This window comes from Physeter macrocephalus, chromosome 1, assembly GCF_002837175.3.
Source record: "Physeter macrocephalus isolate SW-GA chromosome 1, ASM283717v5, whole genome shotgun sequence".
NCBI classification, from domain to species: Eukaryota; Metazoa; Chordata; class Mammalia; order Artiodactyla; family Physeteridae; genus Physeter; species Physeter macrocephalus.
The window spans coordinates 25,956,088-25,973,410 of record NC_041214.2 but is presented as its reverse complement, the minus strand read 5'-3'; the positions used below and the strand labels follow the sequence as shown (position 1 = coordinate 25,973,410).

At 35.9% G+C, this 17,323-nt stretch overlaps 2 protein-coding genes across 4 annotated transcripts in view; both read right to left on the bottom strand.

The window, feature by feature from the left end:
- The window catches only part of XRN1 (5'-3' exoribonuclease 1), a 104,223-nt gene extending 90,962 nt beyond the window's left edge, over positions 1-13,261 (bottom strand). For 2 of the 3 annotated variants that reach the window (XM_024131807.3, XM_024131809.3), the window contains exons 1-5: positions 13,083-13,260; positions 5,194-5,426; positions 1,606-1,703; positions 318-427; positions 117-227 (exon numbers count right to left, since the gene is read on the bottom strand). In XM_024131807.3, coding sequence (XP_023987575.1) covers positions 117-227; positions 318-427; positions 1,606-1,703; positions 5,194-5,426; positions 13,083-13,157 — 627 coding nt within the window. In that variant the 5' untranslated portion in view covers positions 13,158-13,260. Of the gene's footprint in view, positions 1-116; positions 228-317; positions 428-1,605; positions 1,704-5,193; positions 5,427-13,082 lie in introns of all 3 variants that reach the window. The other variant, XM_028489069.2, reaches the window with a different exon arrangement.
- A 1,175-nt stretch (positions 13,262-14,436) lies between these two features.
- ATR (ATR serine/threonine kinase) overlaps positions 14,437-17,323 on the bottom strand; it is a 106,511-nt gene continuing 103,624 nt past the window's right edge. Inside the window, exons 46-47 of the mRNA XM_007126489.4 lie at positions 16,009-16,114; positions 14,437-14,787 (exon numbers count right to left, since the gene is read on the bottom strand). Of these exons, the coding sequence (XP_007126551.2) occupies positions 14,614-14,787; positions 16,009-16,114 (280 nt within the window). The 3' untranslated portion in view covers positions 14,437-14,613. The remainder of the gene's footprint in view (positions 14,788-16,008; positions 16,115-17,323) is intronic.

Here is a 17,323-nt window from a genome sequence, read left to right as displayed (position 1 = left end):
TATTATGTCTCCGATATTTGTTCCCACAGCCAGAAATCTTCTTTTATTAAGACCAAGTTTCCTAGATATTTAACTACAATGGCATAAGATTATAATACAATAAACATTATACCTACCAAGTCAGCATCTAAGCCATAAAGACAGTGTCTGGTGTTTGGATCATGATCTGGCTTTGCCTTCTCGGATCTGATAAATTCCATGATTTTATGTTCTCCTTCTCCAGGAGTCTAAATATAATGTTTAAAAAAAATGTGGTAATATGCTATGTTTCTCAAGATTAAATTTAAAAAACTCTTTAAATAAAATAAGATGATAACCTCATGGCCTGAGAAATAGATGGTAACTCCTTGCCACGACTTGTCTGTAGAAATTTTCATATTTACAAAGTACTTCAGATGTTCGTGTAACCTGGCCATGAATTCAGTCCCTAAAAATAAAAGGTTTTTAAAAATTTAATCTGAGAGATAAAAACAGTGAGTTCCCAGTGACAACATGAAATTGGATCTGGGTATCCAGGGAATAGCTAGGTATAAGGTCTCCCAAGGAGGTCAAAAGCTCTCTTGCTTATCTTGAAAAGCGAGTAATGTTGTATCTTTCCCAAGCAAATACCACAACTACTTCCAATTTTACCAGGCACCCCAAAATGAAGTTAATGTCAGATGGGGAAATTCAAAGAATGTTACTGCTGCCTCAGGACTATGCTTCAAATATTTTCACACAAGGGCAGAGTTTCAACACACCAACAAACTTCAATCTTCTATTTCTCTGCTGGATTCTGAAGTTTTTTGGTTTTTTTCAAGGCATGTAGCTTCAATAAGATTGCCAATAACAACAACTATTATCATTACTATTTTTAACCTAAAAAATTACTATTAATCTGGAAACTGAGTCTACAATGATTATGTTTCAGGAAAAGCCCAGATAGTTAATAGTCAAAGGCAATACAGTCTTAAACTGTATAACGATAAAACTGGTTATTAAATTGGGCAATGTGTCATTAGGAGACTTAATGAAAGAGAAAACCACCATAGTAAAGAATTAATGAGAAAGTACGATTATAAGATTTTTTTTCCAATGTAAAGGATTATAATGATGTTAGACAAAACTCTAGGAAGGGCAGACTGTGCTGTTGCATATAAGATTAAACTTGTAATACTGATAAATTAATTCATCTTTAAAGTCACAGAAATCTTAACAGCCTCTGAGAAGAACAGTAAGCACTCTAGACGAGGAAAATGGGTTTCTTCTCCTCAATACAACAAGCTAGCTCTATGAACTTGGGTGAACCACAACCTCACTGAGTCAGCTTTCATACAAATAAATGGCAGGAGTAGGAATGATCTTGTAAGTTCCTTCTAGGTCAGGAATTTTGTGCATCTGGGAGAGTCCTGTCCATAGGTGCCCTTATCAGCATCTGTAAATCCCTACAGTGGGTCTCCATAGGGACATTTATGACCAAGGTGACCAAACCATCTCATGAAGAGACATAACTGGGAAAATACAGCAAATAGAATCCTAAGGACAAGATAAATAGAGGTTAGAAAAGAGAAATAAATTTACATTTACATTTTAAATCTGCCAGAATTTTTCTCTCAGTGAATTTACCTGGTGTAATGCAGTTGGAATCAAATCTGGCCTCTGTAGGAAGAGTTTCTCCTTTTTCTATTGCCTTTTTAATTTTGTCTTCTGCCTCCTTGGCTGACCTTAAATGTTAAGGGGGAAAAGAAGTGCTCAACTTTCTGGAAAAAATAGAGATCTCTACATAAAGTAAACGGTTATTTAGAAGCTTTTGTAACTAAAATACTAATTCATCAATTTTACGTTCAAAACATATAAGTTTCGAAATGTCTATAATCAATAAAGATGAGCCTCAGAATTGTTTCTTTTTATTTAAAGAATTGAGTTTTTCAGCTAGGGACTATAGAAGTAGAACATTATAACAGTATAAAACTGACAAAGAATGTTACAAATACTTATTATAAAATAATTCTTTTCTAATCACAAATATACAGCATATTAGTTCTGGAAATAATTTTAAAAGTATCGCATAAACATTCAATATACACACTACATTTAATAATATCAAATAAGTACATCATTAAAATGATCTCTAAGAATATTATATAAAAATCATTATAAAATTGTAATGTATATCTTTGGGTTTCCTCATGAAAACATCTAAAGTGAAAGCTTAATAACATTAATGACATCAGTAGCCAAAATGATCTCATTTTTGAGGCAACAGGATTTACTAAGAAGAACATGATTTTCAGAGTCCGATAGACACAGGTTTGAAGACTGGCATCCCAATTCCAATCTGCCTTCTCCAGTAACCCGTGTGTGGCACACAAATAGGCCACGTGGCATACAAGTCAGGAAGTCCTGCTTTATGTACATTTTCTACAGCCTTGTTACTAGCTCTATCTACTGTGCCCTGTGGAATTCTATTTCTGTGATAAACAAACTCTTCTTCATATTTAACCTCTCTCTCTTACCAACCTCTTCAATATAACAAAAACTGTGAAGATATCAACTCATTTGTAATCTCTCCAATGGAAGCCATTCTTTCCTCTTTTCTCCCCTTCCTTCTTTGACTGAAGAAATGATTATTCAGTGTTACTATGTGACAAGTTCTTGGGATACAACAAAAAAGAAATGATTCCTCTTCTCGGAGTTTACACTCTAGTGGGGAGACAGAAATTAAACAGCCATACTGTTTAATGTAGCTGCAATACAGAGTATGTTTGGGACGGGGCAAAGTAAAACTATTAAAGTAATCTAGGTAGAAGATTATGGTGGCCTAGGCTGACAGTAGCAGTAAAGATGAAAAGTAGTAGATGTGACTTAGATGTGAGGAATAAGGAAGAGGAAGGAGTCCAATTACTCTTGGACTTTGGAGTTGGAGCAGCTATTTACATGATGTTATCATTCACGGAAACAGGAAACATAGAAGGAAGGCAGGTTTGAGGCAAAGATGAGTTCAGTTATGAATATGTTAAGCCTGAATTGTATCTATGGTATCCAGAGGAGGCATTTAGCAGGCATTTGGATGTATACAAGCTCTGGAAAGAGATATCCACCAGAAAGATAAGTTTGGGAGTCATCAGTACAGATTCAGTACTTAAAGTCATTGGGTAAGATATCTCAGGACCCAGGACAGAACCTTAAGAAACATCAATATTTGAGACAAAGCAGAGGAAGAGAATATAACAAGGAGATTAAGAAGGTACAGTCAGAAAGAATTCCCTGGTGTACAGTGGTTAGAACTTGGCACTTCCACTGCCAGGGCCTGGGTTCAATCCCCGGTCATAGAGTATAGTTACCTGAAGGTCATGGGAAGGAAGTTCAAGAAAGAAATAATGGTCAACACTGCTAAATACCAGAGATAAATGAAGTAATATAAAGACAGAATTATTCTCTAGATTTAGCCCCTTTAAGGAGTCTATTAATAATCTTGAAAGGAAGTTTCAGGGGCACGGTGGGGATGAAAGACAGATGGCAGCAGATTTAAAAGATGGCAGAGATGCGAAGTGATTAGGATTAAAGATTATGAGCGAAGAAAACAGTCGCTGTGGAGAATGAGGAGAAGCTGACTGGGGGATTTGGGGGAAACATGGCACACTCGATGCCGCCACAGTATCGAGCGAACGCTTGTGGTGGTTAGGGTCAACTGGCCCTCGACGCCCATTCCTCTCTCCTAGTCTGTCTTCTGATACCGGAGAGGTTGGCAGAAAGCTATAAAAAAATTAAACTCTCAGGCTTCCCTGCAGCTAGGCTTCTGGATAAGACTTAGCTTCTTAATCTCTGGATCAGAGCTAAAGGAATAAATTCCTAGAACTACCTGTTCTGGTCAGGGCCTCTGAACTCCTCACCTTCCTGAATGCTGCAGTAGTGATGCCATCAGTGGGTGAGTTCTATGGTGTTGTTCTGGAAGTCATTCTTAAAGGCTAACCTAAATTCACAACCTTTTGGCTTTTACAATGATTTTTATAAGCACCCAATTCTCTGTATTATATTTCTTTCTGCTCAGAATAGTTAAATTTCTATTACCTGCAACTGACTGATACAGTGGGCTTATATAACCCTTTCTCAACACTAGATTATCTAGCCCAGCAGCGCCCCAAAACTAGTTTAACAAATACCAGGAGAATCTGGTAAACATAGTTTCCAAGGCCTAGTTTTTAGAGGTTCAGACTAAGTAAGTCTTGGGTGGTACTTGAGAACCTAAATTTTAGTAAGAGATGGCCCTTGTCTTCAAGGATTTCACAGTTCCAATATCTTCAGTATCTTTTCTCTTTTGATATTTAAATTAGTAGAGTTTACCATCCTCTTCCCATTCTCACAGCTAGCCTTCTCCAAGGTACTCCCACCTTCCTTGATGATTTCCACATCTGATTAATAGGTGCCCTTTCTACTTCTTTACCTGCCATTGTGATGAAAGGAAAGGATCTATTAGTCTAATGACCTATCAAACTCACTAGACTCAGGGTTTCTTTCCTTCAGTTCCAACAACCCTCTTAACTTTACTCCTGTTACTCATAACAAGGACACTGCATGTTTTCATTGTTATTTAGAAATATTCCACAGGTCCAGGATTTTGACTTGAAAATCCTCTCTCTGTATACAACTCCTTTTCAACCTTTTGCTTCTCCTACTACCCAATTCATACACTGGGCTGATAATATCTCGAGTGTCCTAACTCAGTTCTCTTCTCATGCTCTATCCATCCCCTTCTAATCTCATTTGCCTTTTTACCCAGTGGGGACCCATGTTCAAGCAGGGTCAGCATCTAGCCCAGGGTCAAATTAAATGTCAGTGATATTCTCATTAGAACAATCTCTCAGTTCACTCTGCAGTTCCACAGGACGAAATACTCTAGGAACTTTCTCTACTACTACCATTTCCAAATTACCAAGTTTTAGGAAGTCTGAAAAATTTGTGACAGAGAACAACAGAGTAACTTTATACAACCCATCATATACGTTGAGAAATGACACCTCATTTGAATTCCTAATTCGTTTATTTGATTGATAAAACGTGACATTCTAAGTCTGAGATACTTCCACTTCTGGTGGGAAATTTAAGCAGAAAAGAAACGTGAATGGGAGATGCATTGTGTTAAGTCAATTACCTTTGAAGTAATATATTTTATTAATCTAAGCAGTATTCTAAAATAAACCATAAATGTTTTACCTAAAACGCCTCCCACGCTGCTGGTTCATCTTTGCTCGAGGAGCCACACCGTCAACGGCCATGAAGAACACTTTCCTAGGTTTAATAATGCGAAACAACACCTCCAAGTAGTGAAAAATATCAGTAAAGATTTTATCATCTGAAATTCTGAAGTGAACATCATCATCATTAGGATGGGAACACTGATGTATAATTCCATTCATATCCAGGTATAAATTATCAAATTCAGGAATCTAAAAAACAAAGAAAAAAGATCAAGATCATTATTATAATCAACCACAGATACCTAGACATCTGATCAAAAGCAGGGTATAGGGGCTTACTCTTATTGTATAAAAACTAAGTAAACAATCACAGTTGAATAAAGAAAGTAAACAGGAGGAATAAGTAAGATGGAGACATATTATGTGGTTACATTATGCACCAAAAGCTTGATCACATTTACTGTCAGGAAATTATCTACTTATTTAAAATAAGATGACCTGAGAAAACACCAAATAAAGCTCTTGGTTGATTTGGTACTCAAAATATTAGTTTCCTTCCTTCCTTCCTACAATTTGACATTAACTCCTCAAAGCCTCAATTTCCTCTATAAATGAGTAACATAATGCCCATTTATATCAAAAGGCTATTTGTACATGGTCATTAAAAGGTTTTACAAGTGATTTAAAGCCTTATTGTATATCTGGTTTCACTGAAACAGAATCATTAATTTGGTTATATTAACTTAAAAAGCTTAGATTATGCCAAGAAATTTATGAAACTTTGAAAACTGATTTGTTTTTCATAGGTGGATTAAATAATTTCTAAACTTTGGCTAACAGGCATCTACTTTTATAGAAAGGCCTTCATGGTTCTGACTCTGACGTTTCCTCTATTTAAATGTCTGTGGACAAGTAATGGGAACGCTACTGAAACAAATATAAACTAACAAGGAACTAAAATGGGCACAACTTCATATCAAGTGTAATTAAGGGATTTGAGAGTAGTCTGCCTTACATACTAACTGAAGAAAAGTATTTTGAATTTTCAAACATAAAAACATAATGGGCATTTTTGTATAAACTTAATGAAAACTATCTCTGAAACAATTATTCAAATTTTACCATATGCATAGGTAACAATACATTTTCCTGTTATTGAGAAAATAACATGCCTTTGAGTTTTAGGAGTGAAAAGCTTTGGTCTTTGAATCAATGAACACCATAAAAATATATTTATAAAACACCTATTTACATAGGATTGTACTAAGTAAAAAAAATTTAAATGCCCTTAGTATTAGACTCGAATGAAATGACAACTGTGATCATGAGGTTTTAAATGTACATTCAAGATTTATTGTTTGTTTCAAGAAATCTAAAAACCTCAATCAAAATCTCAATGTGATTTTTTTTTTAGGGGGTGGGGGTACTTTACAAAATGATTACAAAGTTTCCTTAGGCGAATAAACATGTAAGGGAGCATATTAAAGGGAGAGTAATGAAGGAAAACCTGCCCTATATGATATTTTAAATTATAAAATAGACAGTTTAATTGAACCAAATAGTTTAGAAGTAGTCCAAGTGTACACAGAAATTTAGTATATAAGAGACATTTCAAATCAGTGAAAGAAAGGGATGGGGCACCTAGGTAACTATTTGGAAACAAAACTGTATTTCACCTTATAACAAATTCCAGAAGGATTAGAAATTTTAATGTGAGAAATGTAAGTAAAAAAATTACATACAAATATTTTGGCAATTTTCAGGTGGGGAAAGTTAGAAATCATAAATCAAACAAATGAGGGAGTTGGCTACCTAAAAATATATTTTTAAAATCTTGTAGGGAAAAAAAAGTGCCATAAACAAGCCCAACTGAAAATGACAAAATGCAGGAAAATACTTGCAAATTAGGACCAAGTCAACATTTCTAATATACAAAACAACCCTCAAATATCAAGTAAGAGCATATGTTAAAAGTAAGTATGGAAAATGCAAAGCAATTCAAAAAAGAAGAAACACAAAAGTCTAAATGATATGAAAAAAATGTTCAAATTTCTAATTAAAATGATACATCATTTTCCCCATCATGTTAGCAAAGATTAGAAAGATGGATGTTACCCAATATTGGTAAGGATTTGGAGAAATGCATATTTCATGTTATTAAAAGCCATAGCTGGCATTTATTAAGCACTTATTAGGTGCCAAACATTGGGCTAAACACTTACATTCATTCTCTCACTTAATTATGGTAACAATCTTAAAAGAGAGATATTTAGATTCCCCATTTTATATTAGAGGAAAATCACAGGGCTAAAAAGGAGAGAGGTGGCATAGACATATACCCAATAGTCTGGGATGGGAATATAAACTGGTGTAACTAATATGAAAATATATATAAAAATTTGAGGTGCGCACATCTTTGTGTGTGTGTGTGTGTGTGTGTGTGTGTGTGTGCACATCTTTGACCCAGGACTTCTACTATTGGAAATTTATCCTGAGAAATCATCAGAAATGTGCACAAAGACATAAGTACAAGATTATTCATGGCAGTATTGTTCAGAAAAGATAAAAAATTATATTATGTAACAATTTAAATGGGAAAAGAATTTGAAAAAGGATACATGTCAATATATGTGTAACTGAATCACTTTGCTGTACACCTGAAACTAACACAATATTGTTAATCAACTATACTCCAATATAAAATAAAAAGTTAAAAAAAAAGAAAAGATAAAAAATGAAAACAATGCCTAATAATAAAGAAAATTGATAATGGTACATCCACACAAGGGAATACTACAAAGCAATTACAAATTATGATATAGATTCATATTTGGCATGGGATAATGTACATAATACATATGGTCAAGTGACAAAAGTAGGTTATAAAACAGCAGGTATATTATCCCACTTATTGAAAATATTTATCTACATGTGTATCTGCATAGAAACTGGACCGTAGTGTATGGGCAATTTGTGGTTTCTTAGAATGGTAAATGTTATCGGTCAGAGGGTTTAATTCTTTTCCCCAATCTACCTCCAGTAACCTAGGACACTGAGTAAGCATATAGTAGATGTGCAACTTCCCCTTGGATTTTCTGTATTAGGTTTTGTTTTTTTTTGTTTGTTTGTTTGTTTTGTATTTTATAATCTTTCTGTAATTTCCACATTCTGGTCTAGTCTATTGTCCTCAACTTTAAGGAAAGTGCTTTTTTTAAAAAAAACTTTTTAAAAAAGTTTTTTAAAAAAAACTTAAAAAAAAAAAATTCTTGGTTTCTTCCCTTCTCCCTCTCCTTTCGTTCCTTTCTTTCTCCCTATTTACTTATTTACTTAACTCCTTCCTCACTCCCAAGCCTTCACTGAACAAGAAATATTCTAACAGTAAGATAAGACTGCACAGAATATTATATATCTCCGTATTTTTCGATCCTATGGTACATAAGTTTTATATTCAATACAGATTTATGAAATAACTATAATTTTATAGTTGTAATATACTTCTACCAAACTACTGGACCACTTGAACTAGGCATCAAAAATAGTTCTAGGTGTGTACACATTCAAACACCAATATAAGTCTTGTATACACTATCCATGTCAAGAATTCTCTAAAATAGGAATAGAGTTAAGCTCTACTATTTGTTTGTGTCACCTTTCTTTCTTTTTTCTAATATTACCAGCCATTGGTGCTTAATGCCTACTTCTATTAACTTATTTGAGGTTGCAAAATGGTGATATTCTATCACTTCTTTTTTTTATTAATTGTAATACTTTTATAAAGGGGATCATTCTGTCTCTTGGTTACCCAGTGGTACAGGAAAGGTTTTCAAAATTGGGAACTGTGTCTATCACCTTTGGAAGGGGACCCTTTTTTTTAAAGTACCATGGTAAACTCAAGGATTTAAGCATATTTGATGAGTTTTAATCCACTGGATTATCATTATTATCATTATTGAAGATCAAATTGTCCCATCTGGGGCGATTCCAAGCCTCTTCCAGTTATCTCTTCAATCCTTTGAGATGTTCCTAGTAGTCTTTAGTAGCGGTCCTGCTATATGATATGACAAAAGTTTTCAGGTTCATCTAGAATACTTCCTGACTCTGACCTAGAATCAGTCATTTCTCCATGAAATCCTGATTTCTTTTGATGAATAATGGTATTTCAAAACCACAATTTAGGCACTACAAATGCAACTGCTAATGGATGGTCATCGTTTCTAGGCCTTTTCTGTGATCAGAAAGAGCTAGGAAATTTACACACGTGTGTGTGTGTGTGTGTGTGTGTGTGTGCGCACGCATGTGTGTTTCATAAGATTATACTGATACTTTCAATTCAAATTCTAGACTATAGAGCTTTTACTTAACATTTTCTCTATTACATTGGTAACTGCTTTCTTACACATCAAGAATCTGGGTTATAAGAGATGACAGAATTAAAATACCCTATAATTAGGTATTTATCATATCATACACACGAGTTTCAGAAAAACAATATTAATATTACCACTAATATGATTAATGGTAATATAATTTTTGCATAACTTTTCCCCATTCTCTCTTACTCCCATTTATTTTATAGTTGTGCTATCTAAACACTGTCAGAACACATAGCCATCATATACTAAACTTTCTCCCTCTTCACTTATTTTGTTTTTGTTCTACAGGAAGTTATATTTAATGTTCATCACTGGTATTTATGTTGATATTTCCCCAGTCCTTTTGATTGTCTGAAGCTCATTCTCCAGCAGATTCCTCAAGAAAGTGCTCCAACGAATAATATTGCCTGACTTCTCCTACACTGATCATTTGACCAGCTTATCGTTTATACTTAAAAGTCAGTTAAGTATCTTTATGTTACTCCATTTTATTCTGGCATAAAGCACTACTGTAAAAACTATGATGGTAACCTGATTTTCTTTCCCTTACAAGTCATATGTTCCTTTTTTGTAGGTGATGAAAGCTTTTTTCTCTTTTTCTTTAAAGTCCATGAATTTAACTAAAACGTCTTGATGTTGGTCATCTGAGTCAATATTCTTGGGTACATGGTATATTCTTTCAACATGGCTTCAATGTTTTTTTTTTTAATTTCAGGAAAAGTTTCTTTAATTATAGTTTTAGTATTTGTGCTGTTATATTGCTTTGAACCTTTTTATCTTTCAAAATTTTCTCTTATTTCCACCTTCTATTTTTTTCTGATGGCATCATTTGTTTGTGCCTTGCTACTACTTTAGGCTTCACTTCTGACGTGATTTTGCCATTTATGTCTAATTTTCTTTAGATTCTGTCACCTTATTCCTGAGTTTTTGTAATTGATATATGTTGTTCTTTCATGTCTTATTTTCTTAGTGCCTTTTAGCTCATTCTGAACTAGTAGGTTATAGTTTTGGTCTGTTATGTCTGCATGTTTTTATTGCAAGCTTTTATTGTCTGTACGAATATTATTTTGTTCTGCTTTTCCCCCCGTAACAACTTTGTATACTATTTGACCTTGACACTTTTCTATCATTCATTTTTATGTAAATTTAATTTCCCTGAACTTTTGGAATGAGGAGGGGTTCAGGAAACCTTTAACTTTACAAAGCTCCCTCTTCTGCTATTTTGGGGTAGTATTAAAAAATACAGTGGCTTGCTTGGTTTGTTTTCTATTTCTTGACTCTGTAACCCTCCCCCACTTCTAACTTGACCTTCTTCTCTTATCTCTCTTGTCCCTTTCCTGATAAAATTTTATTTCACTCCCAGCAGTTTCTCCTTAGGGTGGGCTCTGCCTTAGAATGGTACCTTGGCAAGTCAGTTTTGAGGGTTCATAGGAGTTAGACTTCTCCTGCCCTTTAAAAACCCCCAGTTACAGCTACTGCTACCTAATAGGCCTGTAGAGTCTTGGTGAATATTCTGGAGTTCTGCTCTCAGGTTCATCAGATGTTGTCCCATTTCTCCTTCCTCTTGCAGACATGCCAATACCAACTGGGTCTAGAGGCTATCGGTAATCTGTCCCCACCAAATTGTATCTTGGGGTTCACGGGGATACCCTGTCACATGGTTTTGTTGTAATTGTTCTATGGGTTTTAAATTTAGCTATCTAGTTTCTCTTTCTGTTTTTAAATGAGGATTCAGAGAAACCAAAAACTATGCTATGTCACCACAGCCACCATCTTCCCAGAACCCACCCCTCCATCCAGTCCCTTCCCCCAAGGACTAGCTTTTGAACTGCTGTGACTTAGGCACTACCATCTTTTAAGTACTGCTTGAGAGAGCAGCTGGTGATTGCTTTTTGAAAGATATCACTTTGATGAACCAAGTTTTAAACCTACTGCTAGTGTTCATGTCATAAAATTGCCTTAAAGCCATTATTTTTGTTCAGTAACAAAATTTCTCAAGATGGAGAAAATCCAAGATCCTTACACCAAACCAAATTCTGTGCCAAAGAGTACAGAGTAAAAATATTACTGAACAGATTGTGCATTGTCAAGTTAGTCTGAATTTTTCAATTTAGAGATAGTGCCTGATGCATGGCAGGTACTCAAATGTTTGAGTGAAGGATCCAGGAAAAGCCTAAGTTAGTTGTCACCATTTTTATCCTTTTCTCTGGAAAGAAATGTTTCCCTAAATCTAATTCAACCCATGTTTCAAATAAATTAAAGACAAACCACCATTCTGGAATTTTTGGTACGCTTTTCCTCATATACCAAACCTGACTGGAATCCAACAACAAAGAATCCTTTCCAGAAGTTTAACCCCATTTCATGCTAACAGTACTTTTTAAAAATAATAAACCATAATTTAATAGACAGCATAATGGTGTTCACTGTATTACTTCTCTCCATGTTAATACAATGCTGTCCATCTCAACTAACTCAATTAGCTGTACAAATTTCAAAAATGACTTTTTGTGTGTGTGTGTGTGTGTGTGTGTCAGAAGTGGGATTTGAACCCACGCCTCCATTCGGAGACAAAAATGACTTTTTTCTGTAAAATATAAAATGGGCAAAAGAGCTACCAAAACCATTAAATGTGACAAACACTAGACCCAAAATCCAGTTTACCTAATAGACGACTGCTTACTATTTTTTTTCGCAGTTCCAATACCTAAACTACATTTTTGAAGTCTGCACATAAACGTTGCCCTGGGGTCATTATACACCGAATATTACTATTCCTAGTATTAGTGCTCTAACAATCTGTTTCTCTCTCCGTTCACCCCACGTCTCCTTCCTCCCTCGTCTCCTTCCTCCTTCTCTCCCCCTTCTCTCTTTCACACGCACACATTCACACAATGAAGCTTCCAAATAACTGCCCCGGCCCCGTCCAAATGTATTTTTATTTCTTTTGGAACAGGGGATTGGTACGATCCTTGGGGTAATAGAAAAAGAGTAACGAACTGTATCATAAATATGAACCATCAGCCTCGTCAAAAAGTCTAGGCGTTGGGGGTAGGGCGGGATGCAGCTCTAGATAAGGGAAAGTAAACAAGGGGATTCAACTGCGGAGGCCGGTATTATTGTTTGTACGTGGGCCTGTTGCTCTGGGTGGGGATTGGGGGAAGGTCCTAGGAGGACAACCATCCCACCTCCAAAAAGAAAAACGAAACCTGCAGCTCCCTGGGGAGGAAAGGGAAGCACTCCCGAAAGCGCTCCTCCCGGGACTTGATTGCGGAGTCGCGGCAGGCCCGGCCCGGGCAGGAGCTGTCAGAACCGCCGCATCCCCGCCGCTCTGCCCACAGGAGAGCGACTTGCTTTTTCGCCCCCACTCAGATCACCAGGGTGTCCTCCAACGTTCTGCTCCCCTCCCGTCGCCACTCAGCCAGCTGACGGCGAGCAGGAGGTGGCAGAGAGCCCCGGTCCCAGGGTGGAGAGAGGGCCGCCGAGCCCCGGGTCCTCCGCCTTCTGGGCCGCTGCCCCCTTGCTCACCCACCTGATGCTCCTTCACCACTTCGCTGAGGCAGGGATACCGCTCCGAGATCCATCGGTAAAACTTGGGGACTCCCATTTCGACCGTCAGTACTAACTCAAGTCAGGGCCAAACCGAAACCAAACGCCCCGCCGGGGCCTACGCCGCCGCCTCCGGCCGTCGCTCCGCAGATGACAACACACCGCCCGCCCAACCATTGAGAGCGGCCGCCGGGCCTAGAGCGGCCGGCTTCGAGACCGCATCTCCGGGGCGGGGCTCCAGCCCTGCCCCGAACTCGCTGCCGCGGAGCTGCCTGGTTACATTTAAAAGCACCCAGGCGTTTTTGAACGCGTGTGTGAAATCCAGTTCTGAAAAATGTCAGTTGACAGACCTGAGCGCTGTAAGTGGATTTGGAAGGGGGTGCAAACCTCACGAGACGACTGGAAGAGTCCTGGCTGCTTCCGTCTTCTGGAATTACTATCTCTGTTTTTGAACACAGATTTGGAAAGGTCTGATGATTTATTTGGTTTAGTTTGTTTTGTGAGCGGAAATTTTTTCTTTCAGGATACAACAAAAGTTTCTTTTAAAAACGTCCTTTTCCAAATTATTTGCGTAAAATGATTTCCTAACTCCCCTCCACCCAGCTTCCTCCTTAACTCTGAACATTAGGCCTTCGATAGGAAAGTATACGTTTAGTTTTCACATTTATACCTCTTGGGTTATTATATTTTCCCCTATCACACTTCAACTGTACAAAAAGGCAGAATTTTGTAAGGTAAACTTAAGTGAAATTATCTGTTACAAAAAGATTATGTTTTCGTTTATTTGTATGTAATAACCTCTTTGCTTTGGAATTATTATGAATTATTTTAAATCTTCTGCAATAAAATGTAGCCCCAGATTTAACGTTAAATTTTTTTAGATTATAAAACCTCATGAAATTTTAAGTAATGCTGTTTCCCCCAACCACTGGATTCTGCATTCTGGTACACTTTTAGTATGGCAGCATCTTTAAAATTACAGAATGTTTATATAGTTTTCATATTCATGTTAACTGGCTAATTTTTTTTCCCTATCACATTTTCAACAAATACAAAAAAAAGAGTATTACTAAGTGAACTTAATGATGTGCTATTTATGTTTACATCTCTCTTACTAGACAGTTCCCAGAGGAAAGGAGAACCGTGCTTTGTCTACAGTATTTATTCAATATGATTTTTTGTTCAAATGAATCCTTTTGTTAGTACTTAAAATCAATGAAAGTTGTAAAATGAAATTAGGCTGGCTTGTTTCTTGCAAATACATCTTTTTAAGAGCATAAGAACATATGATATTCCATTTCTCCAGTTATAATACACAGTGTATGTTAAGAAAGCAGTTTATTTCTTAACAACATATATTATTTTAAATATTACTAACAATCAGGGAGAAATACCAGTTACTGTGAAAACATAAACATATGTTGTACTTTGGAATTGAATAGATAGAACCACAGATTAATGATCCAAGTGCATTAATTTTAGATTATTAACATATTCTTTGAAGTAACTCCATTTCACATATATGGGGTCCAACCAAGGTACATCTGGCATAGCAAGTTTTCATCAGTTGCTTCTTGTATAAGGTAATGCACATGTCCTTCAATAGATAACGGCAGTCCTGTCACTCTGTTTCGGGTCTTGATTACACCTTGTAGTCTCTGCTCGATGTCAAGAACATGGGTTTTGGCCTAAAAAGAAATTGAAAATCATAAGGACTAAGGACCCAATGACATGTAGATGTTTTTAATTTGGAATTACTGCCTTTCTTGTATCTAACAAATATTAATGCCATTTTACTGATCATTACCCCTTTTGTAAGAGCAAACGCAGACAAACAAGAGAAGAAATGAAACAAATACAATAACTTGAGATACTGGCTTGCAATGTTGATCTAACATCAACTGTTTGGACATTTTTCAGGACTCTGAAATACCAGGGAATCTCTTCCACGTTAGAAGTCTAGAAAAATAATAATATAAAAAAATCTACTCTGAAAAGTGTTTAGGACAAAACATTTGAATATCAGTATTCTAATAACAGCAACAATACTCTAATGCCTAATGTTTAGATTATGTTATATGCAAATGGGAGTTCTAAGTGAGCTACTTGGAATTCTATATATTTTTCTCAATCAAGAAAGCATATCAGAATGCAAAAGTGAGAATGATGTAATTAGAAAAACAATCCTCAAATCTATTCTAACTTATTTAAAATAACTATCTGGAAAATTTGAGGATTCGACTAATATAGTCAGCTCTCTGCAGCCAATGATTCAACCAACCACAGACTGAAAATATTCAGGGGAAAAAAATTCCATAAAGTTCCAAAAAGGAAAACTTCAATTTGCCATGCAGCAACTATTTACATAGCATTTACACTGTATTCACAACTATTTACATGGTATTTACATTGTACTAGATATTATAAGTAATCTAGAGATGACTTAAAGTATATGGGACGATATACACAGGTTATATACAAATCCTACAGCATCTTACATATGGGAGTTGAGCATTCCAGGATTTTGGTATCCACAGGGGGATCCTGGAACCTATCCCCCATGGAAATCAAGGGACAAGGGACTACTATGTTACTAAAGAGTTCTACATATTGAAGCTGAGACCTGCTGCTCTATAAATTCAGGCAATTTGTGTTCAAGTTTTTCCCACTCTATATCATAACTGTGATTTGTTTATGGTTAAGCATGTGTTGAACTCTGTTTTTATTATACTAATGATAAGAATGGTAACATTAGTAATGACAATAAAGAAAACTTATGGCATTGTCATACTAGATAAAGAACAAAATTTCAGAGGATTCAATGGTCAGTCACTGACAGTATTTAGAATTAGTTCCCATTTGTAGAGATATACAATATCAGTTCATATCAAGCTACACCTTCTACTAACCTTTTCGTTGACAACTTCCCCTGTTTCATTCAGTGGTGCTTTGGAATGCCCTTTCACTGGTTTACTCCATTCCACAAGAGGATCATGTAGAAAAGTCTTTAAGACACTAAAATGGAAACAAATATTATGGGAATAATACAATGTTATCTGTGTAAAAAGAACTCTCATTAAAGTCAACACTTAGGTGAAGGATAACTACTGTAGGATGAGAAGCTAATGGTAATACTCTTACAAAACACATTACTACCATTTCAGAAAATGCTATGCTTCCTCCTTCAGAGAATTTGCCTTTGCCTATGTTTAACTATCCAATGTATTCTACCATAATGCCTGGTAGACAGGTTTTAAATAAAAAAGTGTATGAGTGAGCTTTAAATGTCCTTTTGAAAAACTACTTCCCACAGCTAACATCATATTTAATGGTAAAAGACTGGCTTCTCCACCCCTAAGATTAGGAACAAGACAAGGATGTAGATGTCTCACCATGGCTATTTGACATTGATCTAGCTAGGGCAATTAGGCAAGAAAAAGAAAAGGCACTGAGATTAGATTAGAAAAAGTAAAACTATCCCTATCTACAGGTGACCTGTTGTTGTAGAGAGAAAATCTTAAGGTATCTGCAAAAATAACTATGACAACTAACAAATGAGTTCAGTAAGGTTGCAGGATACAAGATCAATATACAAATTTAGTTATATTTCTGTACACTAGCAATGAACAATCCAAACATGAAATTAAGAAAAAAATTCCATTTAGAAATACTTAGGAACACATTTTTAAAAAGTTAAATATAAGATTTGCAAACTAAAAATTACAAAACGTTGTTGAAAGAAATTGAAGAAGATTTAAATAAATGGAAAGATATCCTATGTTCATGGATCAAAAGACTTAAGATGGCAATACTCCCTAAATTGATTTACAGATTCAGTGCCATTCCTATCAAAATCCAGGCTGGCCTTCGCAGAAATTGGCAAGATGATCTTAAAATGCATATGGAAATGCAAGAGACTCATAACAGTCAAATAGTCTTGAAAAAGAAAAAAAAAGTCAGAGGATTCACACCTCCTGACTTCAAAACACTACAAAGCTATAGTAATCAGGAGAATGTGCTATTGGCATAAGGTTAGACATACAGATCAATGGAATAAAACTGAGAATCTAGAAGTACACCCTTACATGTATGGTCAATTGATTTTCAACAGAAATATCAAGACAATTAAATAGAGAAAAATAATCTCTTCAAAAATGGTGCTGGGGGCTTCCCTGGTGGCGCAGTGGTTGAGAGTCCGCCTGCCGATGCAGGGGACACGGGTTC